This window comes from Eumetopias jubatus, unplaced genomic scaffold, assembly GCF_037043125.1.
Source record: "Eumetopias jubatus isolate StellerSeaLion01/CBP00866 unplaced genomic scaffold, mEumJub1_p1.0 scaffold_14, whole genome shotgun sequence".
NCBI classification, from domain to species: domain Eukaryota; kingdom Metazoa; phylum Chordata; class Mammalia; order Carnivora; family Otariidae; genus Eumetopias; species Eumetopias jubatus.
The window spans coordinates 102,164,733-102,187,170 of record NW_028274820.1 but is presented as its reverse complement, the minus strand read 5'-3'; the positions used below and the strand labels follow the sequence as shown (position 1 = coordinate 102,187,170).

Genomic DNA, 22,438 nt, shown 5'->3' with positions numbered 1-22,438 from the left:
GGATGCACCTTCTTCTCCCACTGCTTTTGACTCCCTGGGGCCGCAGAGTAACGGACAGTTCCGGACAGTTCCCGATACCAGCTTTATTTACCACCTGGCACCAACAGCCAAAGGAGCAAGAAGCAAGAAAACAGGCAGGTTTCCCCACCAGGTTTCGGCTTCTCTCAACACACACACAGCTCCCTTCCTTCCTCGTCCACCTAGACTTTTCCTCCCCACACCTCCAAATCCCACAGCATTTGCTTGGCAGCACCTGGATTCTTAGGCATTCCACGGTGGAAGAGGCCCTGCTCCGGAGAACAGGGATCGAGGAAAGAATCCAGCGGCTGCCAGATCCAGCTCACAGCACTGAGTGACTTGCTGGGATTTACAAGTAAGTTTGCACAGTTGGTGCTATTACCTTCATTCCTTTCTTTCGGTTTCAACTTAACATCGTTTGCTGCTTCACTCCGATCTTCCTGTAAAGAGAGAGCGTCTAAGTGCTTTACTGCACATGCTAAATGTGATCAATAAAACGTTGACAAGTGGGCACGTGTTGGCTCAGTTGGCTAAGGGTCCGACTCTTGGTTTCAGCTCAGGTCATGATCTCAGGGTCCTGGGATTGAGCCCTGCATCTGGCTCCCCACTCAGTGGGGAGTCTGCTTCCCTCTCTCTCTCTCTCTCCCTCGCTCTGCCCCCTCCCCCGTGTTCTCTCTCTCTCAAATAAATGAATGAATCTTTAAAAAGACTTTTACAGGGATAAAGGAACGATTGTAATGTGTCTGTCAGCACACCACAGCATGGCTTTTTCTTGTTGTTTCCATAATCCCCTACATTTCCGATAAATGAGCAACAGGGTGATTTATTGTAAATTCACGTGTGTACAGAAAAACATACATCTTATCTCACCCACAGCCATTTCCTCCCTCACCTCCCCCGAGTCTGTCTTCCTCACCACTTTGAGCTGTGGAAACACGACCACAAGATTAGGTCATGAACCCATGTCCTTTTTTTTAAGATTTTATTTCTTTCTTTATTTATTTATTTGACAGAGAGAGAGAGAGAGAGCACAAGCAGGGGCAGAGGCAGAGAGAGAGAGGCAGACTCCCTGCTGAGCAGGGAGCCTGACTCAGGGTTCCATCCCAGGACCCCAGATCATGACCTGAGCCAAAGGCAGATGCTTACCCATCTGAGCCGCCCAGGCGCCCCCCAACTGTCCTTTTATTCCTGCCCACTGCTGTGCTCCCAGGGCACTGGAGGAGGAAGGCGGGCCTGGGAGGAATCCCGGGATGGCGATGGCACTGGTCTCTTCCTGGGACACTCTCCCCACCCCTCCGCAGGCTGGTGCTGGCCTGAGGATGAGCTGCGGGATTTCCTGGAAATCTCCAGCCTGCACTGGGGCCGGGGTCAGAGCGAGCACTGTGGTTAGCACTTTTGACTCTGACGTGCACTGAACAAAATCAGCTCTGCTCTAAATCGGTACAGGTGCACGTGGAGGTGGCTATCTTTCAAAATTTTAACAAATTTTAACGCAAAGCCCAAGTAGCTAAGAAACAGCTGAGCAGCCTCATTGTTTTTGACTATTATTTGTCAGGAAGACATATAACTTGAAAATTGTATTTACGTGACTCACTTGTAGGCTTTCGAAGAGCGCAAGTGACTGGAAATGGAGGGCGACGGCCGCGTTTCTCTCCCCTCTACAAGGATGCGGTATTTGCACTTAGCAGGAGAGCAGGTCTGCATGTAATCCTGCCACCTGGCTCCCCACTCAGCGAGAGTGCCTTAGCTACAACAGAGAACAACAAAAAAACTATACAAAATCCAGCCACCCAGGAAGAAGGAAGAAGAAGGGAGCAGCAATGTAGCCGGGGTTCTATCTAGAATGGCTGACGCACTTCCACTTCCAGAACGCACCGTGAGGAACCCGGCAGGCTTCTTACCGGTGGAGAAGCCACAGCCGGTGAAACTCAATTAAAAAAATGATTAAAGTCCCTAGGAGTTCTCCTAAGGTCATATAGCAAATAAAGAAATATTCATTCAGGGGCGCATGGGGGGCTCAGTCGTTAAGCGTCTGCCTTCGGCTCAGGTCATGGTCCCAGGGTCCTGGGATGAGCCCCTCATCGGGCTCTCTGCTCAGTGGGGAGCCTACTTCTTCCTCTCCCTCTGCCTGCCCCTCCCCCTGCTTGTACACTCTCTCTCTCTGACAAATAAACAAAATCTTTAAAAAAATACAGAAATTATTATTTTCAGAGCAAAACAGAAATTCTGCAGTTGAAAAGTATAATAACTGATATGAGAAAATTTACTGGTGGGGCTCAATGATAAATTTGAGCCGGTAGAAGAAAGAATCGGTGAATTTGAAGATATAATAGTTATAAACATACGTGAACTTCACAATCAAGACCTCAAACACACAAAACAAAAATAACAGAAGTCAAGGACAAATAGACAATTCAACAATAAGCCGTAGGCTTTAATACCCCACTTTGAACAATGGGCACAGCAACTAATCAGAGGTCAAAAGAGAAAGAGAAGATGTGACCAAGACTATAAACCAACTGGGCTACCACTGGAACACTCTACCCAACAAAGTAAAAAACACATTCTTTTCATGCACACAAGGAATGTTTTCCTAAATATGATCAACAGGCCACAATATGAGCCTCAATAAATTTAAGAGGCTTGAAAACATACAGTGTGACAGGGGTAAGTTCTTTTACATCAGCCTTGGCAATAATTTTTTGGATTTGACCCCCAAAGCAAAGGCAATGAAAGATAAAATAAATAATGGAACAACATCAAAGTCAAAGCTTTTGCACAGTAATGGACCATCAACAACATGAAAAGGCAATCCACTGAATGGGAGAAAATGTTTGCAAATCATATATGTGATAAAGGGTTAATATCCAAAATTTATAAAGAACTCATATCATTCAACATCAAAAAACAAGCAATTCAAGGGGCGCCTGGGTGGCCCAGTCAGGTAAGCTTCTACCTTCAGCTCAGGTCATGATCCCGGGGTCCTGGGATCGAGCCCCACATCGGGCTCCCTGGTCAGTGGGGAGTCTGCTTCTCCTCTGCCCCTCTCCTCCGCTCGTGTTCTCTCTCCCTCAAATCAATAAATACGTTCTTTAAAAAAAAAAAAACACCAATAATAAATTCAGTTAAAAAATGGGCAGAGGAACTAAATAGACATTTTTCCAAGGAAGACATACAAATGGTGATAGGTACGTGAAAAGAGATTTAGTGTCACTATCATCAGGGAAATGCAACTCAAAACCACAATGAGATCTCACCTCATACTTGTCAGAATGGCTGTCATCAAGAATACAAGAGACAACAGGTGTTGGCGAGGATGTGGAGAAAAGGGGACCCTCGTGCACTGTTGGTGGGCATGTAAATTGGTGCAGTCACTGTGGGAAACAGTATGGAGGGTCCTCCAAAAATTACAGCTAGAATTACCATGTGACCCAGTATGGGAATACAATCATGGGTTACTAAGTTATAGGACCGCATAGCCCAGCAGAGACCTGCTTTCTGTCTTGTTGAAAACAACAGGACATGCTTTGCTCATCTAGAACAGGCTCCACCAGATTTGGGGGATTCGTAGGCTTGCCTGCCTTTGCCTTACCTATAGAAAACTCATCTCCAGAAATGGTAAAGTCTACCCTTTGAATTGCTTAAGATTAATTGCCTTGTTTGCTTCAAGAACCTTGTAACCCCCCTGCTCTGCACTTTCCGTGAATTCCTATGATGTATGTTACTTTGTTACCTGAAGTCTTTGTATTAATAAACAGGAGAGTCTAGGAGTGGCTCAGGGACTCTTATCCCCAGGCTCCATCTCACCTCTCTTGACTGATCCGTAGTCTGGAGTAATTATTTCTGCCACCGTGGGCTTTGCTGGTCGAAGCCCACAAGACAGGAGTCGGAACGCTCAATCCAACAATCCCACTACTGGGTATTTCTCCAAAGAAATTGAAAGCAGAGTCTTGAAAAGATATCTGGATTCCCACGTTCCCTGCATTATTCACAACAGCCAGACCTGGTAACAACCAAAGTGTCCATCTGTAGATGAATGGATAAAAATCTATCTATCTATAATTTAATATAATATTAATATAATTTATTTATAATCATATATATATATAAAATTATTCATCCACAAGAAAGAAGGACATAGTGTCACTCGCAACAACATGGGTGGAACGTGAGGGCATTGTCCTAAGTGAAATAAGTCGGACACAGAACGACAAATACTGTATGATATCGCTTCTCCATGGAATTTTAAAAAACCAAACTCACAGAAATGGAGAGTGGACCGTTGGTTACCAGAGGCTGGAGGAAGGGAGATGGGGAGACATTGGTCAAAGAGTACAAAGTTCCAGTTATAAGATGAGGAAGTTCTGGGGGTCTAATGCACAGCACAGTGGTTAGAGTTAATACCACTGGATCATACATTAAAAGTTGCTAAGAGAATAGTTGATCTTAAATGCTGTCACTCAAAAAAAAAAAAGCAATGGCAATGATGTGATGTGATGCGGGTGTTATTTAATAAATACTACAGCGGTAAGCATTTTGCAATATGTAAGTGTATCAAATCAACACATTGTGCCCTTTAAACTTACACAGTGTTACAATTCAATTATATCTCAACAAAGCTGCGTGGGGGGGGGGGGACCGGTGGAGGGTAGTGGGTTGGCTCTCGTCACTAGAGAGAAGAAGCTAGCAAGAATGGGTAAAAATCAGACCCCAACCAATTAGCTTCAGATGAAGTTAACTCCAGAAAGTTTAAGTGAGTTAGGCAAGATCACAGAGTGGATTAACGACCTAGCCAGGTCCGGGGCCCATATCACCATATGCTGTTGCAGCCTTCTCTCCACACAACAGCTGGCTATTTACTCACCTCTCTCATGACCCTCCTGAGAGAAGAAACAGCAACTTGGGTCAGAGAGAGCAACTGAGGCTAGACTAAGCCTCGTATGAAAAATCTCCTTCCTCTGCCTGCTGTCTGATCTTTAATGACTGGAAAAGTCCTCCTTTTCTTTAAGAATGACGGGACTGGCAGATAGGACCATGCTGGTGACCCTGTCCAACCTGATGTCCAGTCGAGGGAAGGAGACTCTCAAGAGGCCATTTCATAGGAAAACACCTAAAAAAAAAAAAAAAAAAAAAACCAAAAGGCAACTGGAGGTAAGATTAGTGGGCAGAGGTTGGAACTGAAACAGGCCTCAGAAATCTCAACTGCTCTTCTCTGAGGTTACAGCCCCGTACTGGGGGCAAGATGGGGGTTACAGGGACCTTTGGAAAACATGGCCCCAGTCCAAAGCAGGGGTTGGGTTTCCCATCGGAAAGGCTGGCCACAGTCCTGTCCCTTTAAATTGACACCCTCCCTCCGGGGGCTCTGAGCTCTGAGAGGCTGGGACACTTCCTCCCCGTGCTGGGAGGGGCATCCTTCTGAGCTCACAGCCAAAGGGAAAGCACTAGGCCAGGGGCCTCTCTGCCACCCTCAGAGCCTGTCACCACTGCTGCGGGAAAGGTGAGCCCACAGGGCAAGGGGGTCGCCTGGGGAGTGGGAGCTGTGAGGACTTGGGGGCCTGTGTGAGCTCACTGAGCGAGCACCTGCCTTCTACTACCGCTGAGGATGAGGAAGGGGAGCTGGCTCTAGAAAGGTAACTTCGCGCTTCACACTTCTAGGCTTGGAAGGATGCTCTGACTTTCAAAGTAAGTTCAGAAGAAGTGCTAAGCATCTTCTCCAGTCGTGGCCTGCACACACTCCTATCTGGGACTAAATCCTTTCTCCTTCCCTACTCCCCCACTAGTAATAAAGGTGTTTGCTAGAAGGACTCCAGGAGCAGAGCACACTGGAGAAGCCGGCAGACACTCCCCGAGGGCAGATGCAGCAAAGCTGAAAGATATTTCTGAGGACAAAGAAACCGGTCTACCCTCAGACCGTGGTACAAAGTGAAAATTATGTCTATGAGCTGGATCCTCCTCAAACGCTCCACCTCCTCAGCCCTGTGTGCGACAGGGACTAGCAGGAGCCAGCGACCATGACGAACACCGTCTTCAAACCCCTGCCCTACACGTGCCCTTGCACGTCTCTCCCCCCAGCCCGAGCCGCCCAGGGCTGTGTGGGCTGCGAGCCCGCTTCCTACCCTCATCCCCACTGGAAATGAAGGGCTTGGACGGGGTGAATGGCTCAGAAACTCAGAGCACCCACCAAAGGCATTAGAATCACTCAGGGGGGTGGGGCGAGACATACCTTTTTTGGTTTTGTTTTTTTAAGTACAGATCTGTGAATCCAAATGTCAAAGAAATAGATATATTTTAAAGGATCCTTAGATATGTCCAAAAAATAGCAGGTTCAGAAGCACTGGACTAGATAAATCATCTACAATCCCATTTAAGATAACAGGAGTCTCCATGTCTTACATTCTTCACTGACTACACAGCTTTGTGACCCCGGGTTTCAGCTTTCAGAAACTCTGGAAGAACGCTCCAAATCCCCATCCAAACCCTGGGGGAGGTTCCAAAGGGCCCAGCAGTTGCGTGAATATTCTATACCACAGCCTCTCATTTCCAGCATGGACAAGGGCTTCCGGCTTTAGCTACATGCTTGGTCTTTGCACTGAATCTTCTGGCTGTTTCTTCACTTCTGCTCTGGGGTCAGTTATGGGAGTTCGCTGATTTGTATGCACAAGACCACTCCTCACCTAAGGCGTGTGGGGTGACCTTTACTGAGGGCTTTGGGGGGGGTGGCAGGGTTTGCTGCAGAAACACAAAACACTTTGGACTGAGTACCAGGCAAACCTGTCACCTGAGTCCTCTGGCCAGAGACAAGTTATCCAGCAGCCCCTGCCTCTGCTTTTCCTCATGTGGTGCCCACGGGACAGAACACGATCACCCACAGTAAGCAGGTGTCGCCATGAAGAGGTACACGTGAAATGGATGGTGAGGCACAGACAGGACTCAGACACGTGGGAGAGAATCAGTGGTCAGAGGAGCAAGCACACAGGTGGGAAAGGAAAGGTGCCGAATCCCGCTCTCTGCGGAGCAGCCCACCGAGTAGGGGGCGAGCGGGACAGGGGGCCGGGGAGGCGGACGGGGGACGGGCTGCGCGCCTGTGTTCAGGCTCTCGTGTGCTCAGACAAACGTCATCGCGAAGTGTTTCACTGTATTAAACCACGTGGGAATTGGGTATAATCACTTAGTCGGAGAGGCCTCAGATTTGGGGCAAGACCATCAGGAGCTGGAGGGCAGTGGCCCGTCTCCCCAGGCGCACAGATCAAACTTGGACAAATGACACAAGCCCAGTTACTCGGTTTGCTGAGAGCAGATCACAGGCTCTTCAGATCAGCTTGGGAGGGATGTTTTCTTTCCAATTTCCACAAACAAAATGCAAATTCTCTTCTTGTTTTTGCCCCAGGCCGACTGCCCTAAGGTGGTTCCTAAGTCACTGAGCAAACTTTCCAATGCTCAGGGTTTTCCAAAGTCTCCCCTGGCTGTGGCATCTCCTGGGAAAACTCAGAACCTACAGCTTATGTCACTGACACAGAATCACCTGGGAAAACATTAGCATCTAAAGCTCACTCTCTGATACAGAGGAGCTGCTATCATCTGCCCTCTGCTTTTTGCATTCGAGGTCCCTGAAAAGTCACCAAATGCTCTCCCGGTACCGGGCCAACGCCAGCCAGGTCCTCCCAGGTTGGTTCTTCCCCATATGCTGATGTCAGGGGAAGGCAGGAGCCTTGACCTTTTCACTGGGGTACTACCAGCGTTTTGGACCTTGCCTGACCCACGAAGGTAGTTATACCTATTTGATGGATGGATGAATGAATGAATGAATGAATGAACAAATTGTCTTCGGGGCTCTTTCAGGCAAATGGGAGGACGGAAGATGGCAAGAGATGAAGAAAATGCCTATGGTAAGAATTTCCTCGCGGTGTATACTGGCCTCGGGGGTCAGCTCTGGGGAACAAGGGGATGTGCCAACTCAAGACTGAACAGACACAAGTCCCAGAGGTGTCTCCATGCTGGGCTGAAACAGCAAGAGCCCAGATTTGCCTTTGTGCTGCATCTCCGCCCCGCCCTACTGTGAGATATTAAGTGCTTTGACTAGTCTGTGCCTCCCAACCCAGAGGGTAAACCGCGGATGAGAAATCTATTCTGACCCCCACACAAGAGTAGGTGGAGGGAATGAGACCATGGACTAGAGGGAACACGATTTACCAGGTAGAATGTGCTAGAGAACAAGGATGGGGGCTTAACAGGTATCTTCCTGGCAGCAGGTGTGAGAGCTGGGGAGGAGGAGGGCAATTGGGAAGGAGGGAAGAAGGAAAGAGACCAGCCCCCTAATCCTCTGAGCAACCCCGGGAGAAACAACTCTCTGTCACCACTCCCATCTGTGCGGAAGACGTTTAACACTCAGATGGAGCAACTTCCCCACGGTTACACGGCGGGCACACGCTGCGGCTGTGATTCCAACGCGCGGTGGCCGGGACTGCACACAGCCCCTCACTCCCAGGCCTCCGTGCCCTCCCGCCTCTCCTGGCTGGGACGCGGGGACGGCGCCCCGGAGAAGCATCCCAGAGGCCAGGGCAGGTGTCAAGCAGCAACAGGTCTGCACCGCGTGCGGGCCCAGACAGCACGTCCGCGGAGTCAGGGCCTGCCATCACGGAGCGGTGCCCTCCAGAGAGATGCGCACCAGCTGCTGGAGCGGGGCCAGGGGCCTGTGCTGAGGCCAAAGACGCAAGAGACATGGGGACAGACGCCCCGGGGCGGAACAAGCTCTGACCAGACCCCCTAGGAAAGGCTCGGTCGGAGAAGCAGAAGCCCAAGGCCTGGTGCTCTGCCGTGTTCCACAGGCGCCCCCGGGGCCCCGGGGAGCGGGAGGCGGGTCCGAGGCGGGCAGCCCACGCCTGCTGTGTCCTCACAGGTTCCGAGGACCCGGACGACGCGCCGCCTGCGCAGGAGCCCCGGCTCAGGCTCATCCTGGCCGGCAAGACCGGCGCGGGCAAGAGCGCCACGGGCAACAGCATCCTGGGCCACGGGCGCTTCCCGTCCAGGCTCGCGTCCACCCCGGTGACCAGGACCTGCGCCCTGGGGAGCCGCCGCTGGGCCCGCTGGCGCGTCGAGGTCACCGATACCCCGGACCTCTTCAGCGCCGACGGCCGCCGCGCCGACCCGGACTGCGCCGAGCGGGGCCGCTGCTACCTGCTGTCGGCGCCCGGGCCGCACGCGCTGCTGCTGGTCACCCAGCTGGGCCGCTTCACCGCCCAGGACGAGCAGGCCGTGCGCGGCGTCCGCGAGCTCTTCGGGGCCGGCGTCCTGGCGCGGGCCGTGCTCGTCTTCACCCGCCGGGAGGACCTGGAGGGGGCCTCGCTGCACGACTACGTGCGCGACACCGACAACCGCGCGCTGCGGGCCCTGGTGGCCGAGTGCGGCGGCCGCGTGTGCGCCCTGAGCAACCGGGCCGCGGGCGCGGCGCGCGAGGCGCAGGTGGAGGAGCTGCTGGCGCTGGTGGAGCGGCTGGCGCGGGAGCACGCGGGCGCGCCCTTCACCAACGCCGTGTACGGCCTGGCGGAGTCCCTGCGCCACGCGCCCCCCGACCTCAGGCTCCGGCGGGTGGCCCAGCTGCTGGCGGCCGGCGGCTTGGCGCGGGGGCGTGTGCGGGGGCGGCGCTGGCTGGAGGTGGCGCCGCGCGGGTGGCGGCGGGCGCTCGTGCTGCTCGGGGGCGCGCTGCTCCTCGGCCTGCTGCTCTGGCGCCTGAGACCAAAGGCCTTGCAGGAGGTCAGTCCCGACTGACAGTCCAAGGACGACTTCGGCCCATCGACTGATGATCACTTCGCCGCTCGTGCGGTGTGCCTTCGGGGCCCACAGGCTCTTCTTTCCTCCTTCCCTGGCGGGGATTGCCTAGGCAGCGTCCCGCCCGGCCCGGACTCAGCAAAACCTACCCTTGGGACTTGGCCCTCCCTGTGCTCTCCTTTCACTGAAGCCAAACAACCGGAGTTGCTTTTATCTGTTTTCCCTGACCTCAGGCTGCCTTCCCCTGTCATTGGATTGTCTTCCCTCCTGTCTTTGCCCTCATGTCTCGCGGACTCCCCAAAAGGCCGAGAGGGAGAGCCAACACAGAGCAGAACCTCAGTCCATCCTCGTTTATTTGAGTTCATTCTGAGTTGAATAAATATAGGAAACAATCACATTGTGTTAAAGGAAATCGGTATTTCCTTTAGATGGTAAATGTTTGTTCTGCCTTATATTCTTGTTGAACAGACACTAACTCCTGTCATTCCTAACCCCGTCTGCAAAGACCATACACCCCAGTACAAACACACCCACACACATTCGGGCATGTGATCAGAAGAACAAAATACATAAAGCCTGTCCATCTACCAGTCAGGCGATGTCTCCCTGGGCATGGCCATTCCCACCCCTCTGCAGCTTGAAGGCAGATGGGTTCCTTAGGGGCCATTGAGACCCTGCAGAGACTCACCTTCCGAAGAGGAGTGTTTTCCTTGGTTTACACACTCACAGGGTAAGGTTACACTTTCCAACTCAGGGATGAATTAAAAAACATTGGAGAGGTTTGGAAATTTCTCTTTTATTTCAATCTCGAAAAAAGGAGCAGACAGTCTTGGGGGCCAACTGGTGAAGTGAGGTGAGGTGCGAAGTCATCTTCTGTCCCATGTGTCTCTGGGAGGGTCAGCGCTCTGGTCCAGGTCAAATGAGCCCGGTTAGCCTGTCTCGTCCATCCTGATTGTGCCTCCCTGTCTCTCCAGCACCTCTAGCCTGACGCACAAACTCAAGCTCCTCTCTGATACTGCTGTGTATTTCCAAATCTCCCCTCTCCCGTGCCCCCTGCCAGGTTGGCCTCTCAGCCAATGATACTCAGATGACTGATGACCTCAGATTACTCATGAGATGCTTACAAAGGGACAATCTCGCTGCAACAACTGAGCACAAATTGCAGAGAGAGGCCCACAGTCCTGCATGGAAGTCATGCAGACACTAACAGGAACGCCGAAGCCCAGTGCCAAGATTTGAAATTCCCTCAGCTGCAAAGGTCAATTTGGTTTAAGGGTTGTGTGCAGGTCCCAGCAGGAGCCCTGATAGGGAATCTTGATTTTGGTCATGTTCACTTTTCAGTAGACTCTTGTGATGAACAAACAGAAACAAACAAAATCAAACCGAACGCTGGCATTGTCTCTCTGCTGAGAAAGAGGAAAAGGGTCACCGGAAAAATAAATACAAAAAATAAAAATGAAAAAAAGAATAGCAAGGTGTCCAGTGTGAACAATGGAAAGTTTTAACCCATGACCGAACTAGAAGAGTTGGATTCTTCTCTTTTTAGTTGGGGAGGTTGGGATCCCAGGGAGCTCCCAAGGGGCAGTGATTGAGCTGATGGAAATGTGGGAAGGAGCACTCCGGGGGTCCCACTAAGGCTGCAATCCAGGACACACTGGGAAGAGAGTGTGTTTGTGGGCAGTGTGTTACAAGCTGGGATATATGCGAAAGGATAAAGGATGCCATGAAAAATATCTGAAACATATTAATGGGTAAAAACAGCATAGCATGCTAGGATAGCTGGACATCCGCAGGCAAAATGTGAATGTGGATCCCTGTATCATGTTATCTAGAAATAGTAGTATACAAAGGGGATCGAAGAGCTAAACATAAGAGTTAAAACGGTAAGACTCTTTTTCTTTTCTAAAGACTTATTTATTTGTTTGAGAGAGAGAGAGAACCCAAGTGGGAAGGGCAGAGGGAGAGGGAGAGAGAATCTCAAGCAGACACCGCACTGAGCACAGAGCCAGATGTGGGGCTCGATCCCATGACACTGAGATCAGGACCCAAGCCTTTGAAACTGAGAGATGGGCGCTTACCTGACTGCACCCCTCAGGCACCCCAAAACTGTAAGACTCTTAAAACACAGGTGTAAATCTTTATAACCATGACTTAGGCAATAGTTTCCAACATATGACACCAAAATCACAATCGATCAAAGAAAAATAGAATAACTGGATTAAAACATTTGCCCACCATAGAACACCATCAAAACTGAACAGACAACCCACAGAAGGGGAGAAAATATGTGCAAATTCTATATCTGATAAAGATCTAGTACCCAGAATATATAAAGCGCTCTCACAACTCCATAGTAAAAAGATAAATAACTCAGTTTTTTAAATAGGTAAAAAAAATGGTTCAGCATTTCTCCAAAGGAGATACGCAAATAGTCAATAAACACATGAAAAGATGCTCGATATCATGAGTCAGTGGGGAAATGCAAATCAAAACCAAAATAAGATACCACTTCACATTCGCAGGATGGTTATAATTTAAAAAAAAAGAAAGAAAAGAAAAACTAACAAATCCAAGTGAAGATGTGGAGAGATTGGACCCTGATACATTACTGGTAAGGGAACAAGCACTATGGAAAGGAGTCTGGCAGTTCCTCAAAAAGTTAGACACAGAGTTACCACATGACTCAGTAATTCCACTCCTAGGTATGTACCCAAGAGAGCTGAAAACATGTTCACACCAAAACTTGTACCTGAATGTTCATAGCAGCATGATTCATAATTGCCAAAAAAGTGGAAGCAACCCAATGTCCATGAACTGATGGATGGATGGATGGAATATTATTTATCCAGGCCACCACATGAATGAACCTTGAAAGCGTTATGCTAAGTGAAAGAAGCCAGACACACAAAAATAACATAAAGGTATGATTCCATTTGTACGGAATGTCCAAACACGAGAGTGGGCTCATGAGAGTGTCCTTGAGAGGGTTTGATCCTTAGTTCCTTGTACTCTGTCAACACTTATATTCAACTTCACTTTTTGAAATGTGTTGTTGTTTTTTTATGTAGGCTCCACGCCCAGCATGGAGCCCAACATGGGGCTTGAGCTCACGACCCTGAGATCAAGACCTGAGCTGAAACCGAGTGTCGGGAGATCAACCAACTGAATTATTCAGGCGCCCCTCAACTTCACTTTTTAAGCTTTTCTCCCCTCCTGTGGGTTGAATTGGGTTCCCGCAAAAAAGATATGTTCAAGTCTTAACCCGCAGTACCTATGAATGTGACCTTATTTAGAAACAAGGTCTTTGCAGATTTGATTGTTAAGATAAGACCACTTGGTCATCTCAATCCACATGACTGGTATCCTTATCAGAGGAGGGCAATGTGGCCACAGACACACACAGAGGGAAGACAGTCACATAAAGATGGAGGGAGAGATGGGACTATGCTGCCAAGGAACCCCTGGGGACATCGGGACCCGGAAGAGGCAAGGAAGGAACCCCCTTCTGTCTTCACAGGGAGTATGGCCCTACCAACATTTTGATTTTGGATTTCTGGCCTCCAGAATTGTGAGAAAACAAATTTATGTCTTCATAAGCCACCCAGTTAGTGGTACTTCGTTATAGCAGCCCTAGGAAATAATAATACAGTTGATGTTTGAACAACTTGGCGGGGCGGGGGCGGGGAGGGTTAACAGCACTGACGTCGCCCTCACCCACAATTGAATATCTGAGTATAACTTTTTTTTTCCAGATACAATTTAAAACAAAATTTATTTAAATTCAATATCTGAGTATAACTTTAAACTCCCCCAAAATTTTACTAATAATGGAAATGGTTGATTAACACATATTTTGTATGTCATATGTATTCCATGCTGTAGTCTTACAATAAAGTAAACTAGAAGAAGAAAATGTTATCATAAGGCAGGGACACCTGGGTGGCTCAGGTCTGCCTTCGGCTCGGGTCATGATCCCGGGGTCCTGGGATCGAGCCCTGCATTGGGCTCCCTGCTCAGCGGGGATCCTGCTTCTCCCTCTCCCTCTGCCCCTCTCCCTGCTTGTGCTCTCTCTTTCTCTCTGACAAATAAATAAATAAAATCTTTTAAAAAATCATAATGAGGAAAAATACATTTACCGTACTCTACAGTATTTATTTAATTTTTTTAAGATTTTAGTTTTAGGTAATCTTTAGGCCCAACATGGGCCCCGAACCCACAACCCTGAGATCAAGAGCCACATGCTCCATTGACTGAGCCAGCCGGGCGCCCCACATAGTACTGTACAGTATGTACTGAAAAAAATTCACATAGAAGTGTACCCACGCAGTTCACACTCACGTTGTTCAAGAGCCAACTGAACATCCTTCATGTTGTGATTCCCTCTCGTTAACCCTGGTCAACATACGAGGATTACATGTTTGTGCCATTGAAGGAGATGAAATGGCAGGTCGCACATAGATGTGAGTAGGCAGGGCAGTAAGGGAATGCAGGCTGCCCCAGTATCACTCTCCTCTGAGGATGTCCCAGTGGTGGCAGTAATGACCTAGGGAGGACATCAGTCCCAAAGGGGTAGCTGTGGATCAAAACCGAAGCGAGCTGAGCCCCACTGTGGAGCTGGGTGACATTCAAGCACAAGGTGATCATACATGTGGACAAATTGGAAGTTCCTGGAAAGATACCTGCCCTAACCCTAAACACATAGTGGGATGGGGGCTAGGTGCCTGGTTCCTACCGTTCTGTAGACAGGGGCTGTGGAAGTGGCAGAACCTGGAGAGGTACAGGGTCATCTCCAGAGTTCTCATCAGGAACCATGAACATCAGAAGGAAGTGACAAAGCATTTTTCAAGTGTTGAAAGAAAAGGACTGACAACCCAGAACTCTGTTGCCAGAGAATATGTTCTTCAAGAATAAAAGGGGAATCATGACATTCTCAGGTGAAGGAAAACTAATTAAGGGAATTTGTCACCAGGAGACCTTCTCGAAAAGACTAAGGAAGATTTGAAACAGAAAGAAACAATAAAAAGGAACTTGGAACGTCAGGAAGAAAGAAAGTAGCAAAAATGTAGGTGAATGGACTCTCCTTCTCCTTGAGTTCTAATTATGGTTGATGATTGAGGAATATATTACAACACTGTCTGATATGGTTCTAAATTTATGTAGAAGAAATAAATTCAACACAATTACATTGTAGGGCGCCTGGGTGGCTCAGTCGTTGGGCGTCTGCCTTCGGCTCAGGTCATGATCCCAGGGTCCTGGGATCGAGCCCCGCATCGAGCTCCCTGCTCCACAGGAAGCCTGCTTCTCCCTCTACCACTCCCCCTGCTTGTGTTCCCTCTCTCGCTTTGTCTCTCTCTGGCAAATAAATACATAAAAATCTTTAAAAAAGGACAATTACATTGTAGACAGGGGAGTTTCAATGTTCTGAAGAGGGGTTAAGTTCATATACTTCACCCTGGCTGGTAAAATGATAATACCAATGGACGGTGGTACCTAGAACAACCACTAAACCACTAAATAGCTATTCAGAAAGGAACACTTTAAAACAGTGTTTTTTAAACAGTGTTTCTAAAGTGTTCTTTTCTGAATAACTATTTTAGTGGTTGTTCTAAGTATTATGGTACAAAATCAGACACACAGATCAACAGAACAGAAGAGAAAACCCAGAAATGAACCCACAACTATATGGTCAAGTCATCTTTGACAAAGCAGGGAAGAATATTCAATGGGGAAAAGATAGTCTCTTCAACAAATGCTCTTGGGAAAATTGGACAGCAAAATGCAAAAACATGAAACTGGACTACTTCTTACTACCATACACAAAAATAAATTCAAAATGGATGAAAGACCTAATGTGAGACAGGAAACCATTAAAATCCTAGAGGAGAGCACCGGCATCAACCCCTTTCACATTGGCCATAACAACTTCTTACTAGATCTGTCTCCCGAGGCAAGGGAAACAAAAGCAATAATATACTATTGGGGACTTCCTCAAAATAAAAAGCTTCTGCACAGCAAAGGAAACAATCAATAAAACTAAAGGGTAACTGACAGAATGGGAGAAAATATTTGCAAGTGACATATATCTGATAAAGGGATAGCATCCAAATTATAAAGAACTTATAAAACTCAACACCCCAAAAATGAATAATCCCATTAGAAAACAGGCAACAGGCATGAATAGACATTTTCCCAAAGAAGACAGATGGCCAACAGAACCGTGAAAAGATGCTCAACATCACTCATCATCACGGAACTACAAATCAAAACTACAATGAGATATCACCTCACACCAGTCAGAATGGCTAAAATCAACAACACAGGAATCAGCAGGTGTTGGCGAGGATGTGGAGAAAGGGGAATCCTCTTGCACTATTGTTGAGCATGCAAACTGGTGCAGCCACTCTGGAAAACAGTATGGAGATTCCTCAAAAAGTTAAAAATACAACTACCCTATGACCCAGCAATTGCACTGCTAGGTATTGACCCAAAGAATACAAAAATACTATTCAAAGGGGTACGTGCACCCCGATGTTTATAGCAGCATTATCAACAATAGCCAAATTATGAAAAGAGCCCATATATGTAATAGAATATTACTCAGCCATCAGAAAGAATGAAATCTTGCCATTTGCAACAACATGGTTGGAGCTAGATAGTATTATGCTAAGTAAAAGTCAGAGTCAGTCTCACTCAGAGAAAGACAAATACCATATGATTTCACTCATATATGGAATTTAAGAAACAAAACAAAGGATCAGAGGGAGGAAAAAAGAGAGAGGAAAACCAAAAAACAGACTCCTAACTATAGACAACAAACTGATGGTTACCGGAGGGGAGATGGGGGGTAGGGAGTTGGGTGAAATAGGTGATGGGGATTAAGGAGGGCGGATGAGCTCCCAGTGTTGTATGGAAGTGTTGAATCACTAAACTGTACACCTGAAACTCATAATACACCGTATGTTAACTCGTTGGAATTTAAATAAAAACTAAAATGAATGAATAAATATAAAAACACTATATTAAAATCAGAATAGAATTACGAAATTGTTCAAGTGACCCACAAGAATGTAGAGGAGAAAATAGAGAAGTGAAAACTGGAGAGAACAAAGGAAAAAACAAAATAAAAATGGCAGACTTATGCACTAACGCCTCGATGATTAATTCTATTAAATGTAGGGATCTAAATTAAAAGATAGAAACTGGAGAGTAGATTCAACCATGTGACCCAAGTATATGCTGCTTCCCAGAAAATAATTTCAGATGTTACGGTAGAAACCAGTTGAAAAGAAAAGGCTGAGAAAACACAAAGAGTGCAAATGTTAAACATGCAAAGGAAAGAAGGAATGGGTATAGTAATATCAAATAAAGTGGACTTCAGAGCAAAGAAAGTTACCAAAACCAGAGAGGGACATTATGCAGTGATGGAAAGGTCATTCCAGCAAGAAGACAAAGCAATCCTAAATGTGTATTCCCAAAAACAGAACTACAAAGCGTGTGAGGCAAGAACTGAAAGAATCGAAAGGAGAATTGAGGAATCCACCATTCCATTTGGAGACTGCATATCCCTCTCTCAACCACTGATAGTGCAATTTTGAGAAAATGAGCAAGGTTATGGGAGAATTGACCCCATAACACCATCAATCAACAGGATCTAACTGATATTGATAGAAACAAGCGGAGCCGACACATCCTTCTCAAGTGCACATGGAACACGGACCTAGATAGACCACATCCTGGGCTCCAAGACAAATGTCAACAAATGTAAGAGAGTTGAAATCGTATGGAGTGTGTTCTCCGACCACAGTGGAATCCAGCTAGAAATCAGTAATAGAGAGGTACCAGAAATGTCTTCTTCTCTGCCCTAGCAGCCTCATGATTCCCTAAACCATCATCGGAATCTGAGCAAAGGCCTTATTGATGGCCCTCCAGTGTCGAATTCTAAGGCTGAAAAGGGGATTTTCTGGGCTGGGAAAACACTCAAGACTCTGTCACTGAAGGATGGAAAAGTAAGTGGTAAAGACCCATTTCCTCTTTTTTTTCTACCCATTGCTAAAGCCAACCTCCTTTGCTATTGAAGAGAAGAGGGGAGAATACTTTCCCTACTGCATGTCTGTCCCCGGCCCCAATACTCTGCCCGGTCCCCAGCCTCTGCCCATGCTCCGGCTTGGCCAACCCTCTGGGCATGATCAGCTCAGCTATGTAATTTAGCCCCTTGGTGGAAATTCTGATGGCAGCTGCCTGGTCGGGCCAGACACCTTCCAGGCTGTGTGAGAACAGGCCTTCCAGGATGCTGGGCACACCACGGCTCACAGCCCTGGGGCACTGGCAACAGTCTCTTCCATCCACTCACGGCGATGTCAGGGACTCCAACTCCACTCACACAGGAGAAAAACGACTCCCTTTTTTTGACAAGAGAGGACCCTGAGGCCCAGAAAGCTTAGATAGCATGCACCAGGCCACCCTGCCTACCAGACCTGGAACCATCATCTGAGTCCTACAGTTCACCTTCCGTCTGTCCCTCCACACTCCTCTCCAGACCCCATCCTATCCACTCAACGATGAGACTGTGGGAAATGTGGAAGTGAAATCTCAAGTCAGAGTTCAATGGGAAGAAATCTGAATTATGAAACACGATTTCTCTTCCCTTATCTTGCTCAGTTTTCAGGAGAAAAGGAAATAATACACCCTGTTGCAAAAGGACTGTTGAAATCTCCAGCTATAACCATGGATGTGTCTGTTTCTCCATTCACTTCTGCCAGTTTTACTTCTTTAATTTTGAAGTTTTCTTGTTTTTCTGAAACTCGGTTACTTATGAGGTGCATGCGATGAAGGACAGTTGAAGAAAGGCAGGCAGGGACAAGGGGCCCCCCGCCCTAAGAGGAAACCACTTGTAAGAGGATTTTACACCACCCTGGAAGGAGCCCTCCACCCTTTCCTGCGTGATAGATAGATGACGGAAACCTGATTGGATGACAGGCACAGGGAGGGTTAATCAGATTAAACCATCGAGCCAACAAGCCCATAAAACCCCCTAGACTTAGAAATTCCGGTGGCAAGCCTCTCGGGTCCCCTCCCTCTTTGAGAGCTTGTACTATTGCTAAACTCAATAAACCCTTGCTCTGCTGTCCACCACTCTGCCTGGTCTCCCTCTTCATTCTTCGAAGGGGCGTGACCGAGAACTGCGGGCACCGAAGGAGAAAATCCTGTAACACACGTACTTTCAGTATTATTGTGTCTTGTTGATGAATTAACCTCCTCATCCCTGAGAAAGGTCCTTCTTTATCCCTGGAGGAGAGATGGGGTTGCTCTGAAGCCCGTTTTGTCTGATAGCAATATAGCCACTGCAGGCTTCGTATACTTCATGTACGCTCTATCTTTTCCAGTTCGTCGACTTAACCTATCTGTGTCTTTATATTTAAACCCAGATCTTTTGAGTTTCTGTGCAGGCTTTGATGCATAGTCCTGATTGACTAAGTCGTTGGCCATTGGCTGATTCAACCTCCACCCCTCATCTCTCTGGTCCTGGGAAGTCTGGCTGGGACTGAGAGTTCCAATCCTCTAATCACCTTGTTGGTCCTCTGGACAACAAGTGCCCCACCTTGGTGGGTCTGAAAGTCGCCTTCATTAACATAACAAAGACACCTTTATCACCAGTATGACAGAAAATTTCAAGGGGTTTAAGAGCTGTGAGCCATGAACCATGGACAAAAACCAAATACATATGAAAAATATATTTTGGTCATTTGATCAAATACATATGTCTTATAATTCACAGTATTACAGGATGGGTGGTAAATAATAACCTCGGTTATTCCATCATGCCCTGAAACAGAAGACCCCGCCCACCTGTCTTCTTTTGCAGAGTTATCTGTGGAAGACACCGGACATCTGTACTATTGACTTTCTCACATTCTGAACTTTGCTGTTTGCATCCTCACGATGTCATTTAATATGATCCTCTGTCTCATACATTTCTGTAAGTTGGAACTTAGCTGTGGTTGGTTGGATCAGACGCATCAGAATCAAGTTCAGTATTTTTGGCAATGTTACTCATAAACAGTGCCCTGTGTTTCCATCAGGGGGAACTTAGTGATGATCACTGAGTAAACCATTATTAAGTGTTGCAAAATGGTAATATTCTATTCTCCTATTTCCTTTCCAATATGTAGCTAGAATTTTGTATTAGGATATGCTTTCCCTCTTCACTTACTTAGTAACCTGAAGTACAGTCTATGCTAGAAATGCAGGATCAATGCTTGATAAACACCAGAATAAATTACAAATGAATAAAAGATTTAAATGTTAGCACAAAGAAAAAAGGTCCAGAAGGCAACAGAAAAGTATTCCACCATAATTGATGCATGTGGAAGGTCTTTCTAAGTATGACTCAAAAACCAGAGCACACAAATGTATGGATTCATATCCCTACATAATAGCAATACACATCTACTTTGTTAAAAAACAAAGTAAAGGGGCGCCTGCCTGGCTCAGTTAATGGAGTGTGAGACTCTGGATCTCGGGGTTGTGAGTTCGAGCCCCACACTGGGTGCAGAGATTACTTAAAAATAAAATCATTAAAAACAAACAACAACAACAACAAAAACAAAGTAAAGTTTGAATAACAAACTAGAAAATAACGTTTATAAGCCATATAATAGACACATGACTAATCTGCCTAATAAGTAAAGTTTCTGGGAAATTGAAAGGTAAGGGAGCAGCAACCCATTGTAAAAATAGACGAAAGAAGACAGCAGAAAAACATATGAAAAGATGCCTAATCACACACATATGGAAAGAAATGCATATCAAATTGCATTCAGATATGATTCCTCCTCCATCCAGTTTGTAAAACCCAAAAGTATACCTCTGACGGATTTTAGCCATGGTCATACGCTTAGAAAGACAAAAGAGTAAGCGTGTTAGTAATTTTTGAACTGCTATTCCAGATGTCACTGTTTCCATTCAGAATGCCAAGGAGCCCCTTCTTTCCTCCATAGTTTTGAATAAAAGCATATACACACAGAGAATGGAGTCATTTGGGCAAACTATCACCTTTGCATCCAAAGGACAGCACCCCTAGTATGCTGCGGTAGAGAGTGTAGCAGGAATCAAGGTCAAAATGGAGCTCCCCAAACCCTCTCCCTGAATGGAGGCAATTGGGGCCAGAGTGGACCCTTAGTCAGGCCACACCACATGAGACCGAGAAGGGTAAACCTGAAGAGGAAGACTCACCTGAGTCAGCCAGAAACAGGCCTTCTTTGGTCAGCTGAGAGTGTGGACACAGGAAGCCCCAGGCAGGAGATGCATGGGTCCAGGGTGACCGGGAACTGAAGCGAGGGGACATGGAACTCATTTCTTGCTTTGAGGCAAAGAAACTCTACTCCAGTGTCTGGAAACAGTGGATGTCAGGCTTTCCGCCAACTTCTTTCCCCCAAATTACTTCTATTTCTATGAGAAGGAGTGAATATTATGCTCTTCCCAGAGAGTGGAATTTAAATATTCTCTCCTTTGGAAATTGAGGAGCAAGAGATTCTCCCTGAAAAGAGTAGGGGACTCATAGAATGCTGCTTTTTAAACAGTCTCCCTCAAAAGCCAGACTGGAGGAGAAGACCCCACGAAGGCACTGCAGTCCACAGTCTAGCTGGACTCCCAGCCGACAGCCTGCATCCACTCCTGGCCTATGAGTGAAGCATCTCGTACATGGCAACTTAGCTGGGACACCACATGACTGCAACTCCCACCAAGGTACACGAGGTAGAATCATCCCAGAAGCCCAGTCAACCCAGTTCTTGAGAGGTAATGAAATGTAGGAAATGTTACAAACCCATTATGACTATATAAGATTATATATGACATGAATAAATTGGCAAAAAAGATCAGTGTTTTTATATTCTCCCCAGGACCTCCATCATGCAATGTTCCTGAAAATAAGACTGTGCCTTCTTTAACTGAAGTAAATCTGTACCTTTCTTTGGTCGCTATCATGAATCTTTAGCCACTAAGTGTCTAAGACCAGTAAGGATTCAGAGCTTCAGGCGAGTTGACAATAGCTAGTACAGATGTCAACAAAACCATTTTCTCCTGTGGATGACAAACATTCTTCTACACCGCACAAATGAACAAAGAGCCACCGTGCAACTACCAGAAGATGACCCTAGTGACGATGACGTTGGCCTTCCCGCCAAACTCTTTTTTTTTTTTTAAAGATTTTATTTATTTGAGAGAGAGAGAGAGAGCACATGAGAGGGGGTTGGGTCAGAGGGAGAAGCAGACTCCCTGCTGAGCAGGAAGCCCGATGTGGGACTCGATCCCGGGACTCCAGGATCATGACCTGAGCCGAAGGCAGTCGCTTAACCAACTGAGCCACCCAGGCGCCCACCGCCAAACTCTTGTCAAAGCAAAAATTTGCTTGGTGCCCTGTGCTCTGTGGTTGTAAATTTCACATTGGAGCTGGTTCTCATATCGCAGCCCACTAGAGCTTCCGCATAGCCGTTCTAGTACTGCCTGGGTTTGGAAGACAAGGAGACTCATGGAGCTGTGTGGTGTTTAAAAACACAGACTTATTGGGGTGCGCCTCAGTGGCTCAGTCACTTAAGCGGCCGACTCTTGGTTTTGGCTCAGGTCATGATCTCAGGGTCGTGAGATCGAGCCCTGC

General features: G+C 47.2%; 1 protein-coding gene and 1 long non-coding RNA gene across 12 annotated transcripts; one reads left to right on the top strand and one right to left on the bottom strand.

Annotated features, from left to right (window-relative positions):
* Positions 1-63: 63 nt before the first annotated feature.
* LOC114202944 (uncharacterized) lies at positions 64-2,159 on the bottom strand. The gene is made up of 2 exons (XR_003607895.2): positions 1,613-2,159; positions 64-458 (listed from the first exon to the last, which is right to left on the bottom strand). It is a non-coding gene; the product is annotated as an uncharacterized LOC114202944 (long non-coding RNA).
* Positions 2,160-5,404: 3,245 nt separating this feature from the next.
* Positions 5,405-10,178, top strand: LOC114204204 (GTPase IMAP family member 1-like). 11 transcript variants are annotated; one of them, XM_088018603.1, is made up of 4 exons: positions 5,405-5,515; positions 7,622-7,683; positions 7,858-7,904; positions 8,915-10,178. In XM_088018603.1, the coding sequence occupies exons 3-4, from the start codon at positions 7,862-7,864 to the stop codon at positions 9,781-9,783; spliced, it is 912 nt and encodes a 303-aa protein (XP_087874729.1). In that variant the 5' UTR covers positions 5,405-5,515; positions 7,622-7,683; positions 7,858-7,861; the 3' UTR covers positions 9,784-10,178. The 11 variants fall into 11 exon arrangements, 10 of the variants coding, with proteins under 10 accessions (XP_087874729.1, XP_087874726.1, XP_087874723.1 ...); XM_088018600.1 differs by having other exon boundaries at positions 7,406-7,683; XM_088018597.1 differs by lacking the exon at positions 7,622-7,683 and adding an exon at positions 6,873-6,994.
* Positions 10,179-22,438: the final 12,260 nt, after the last annotated feature.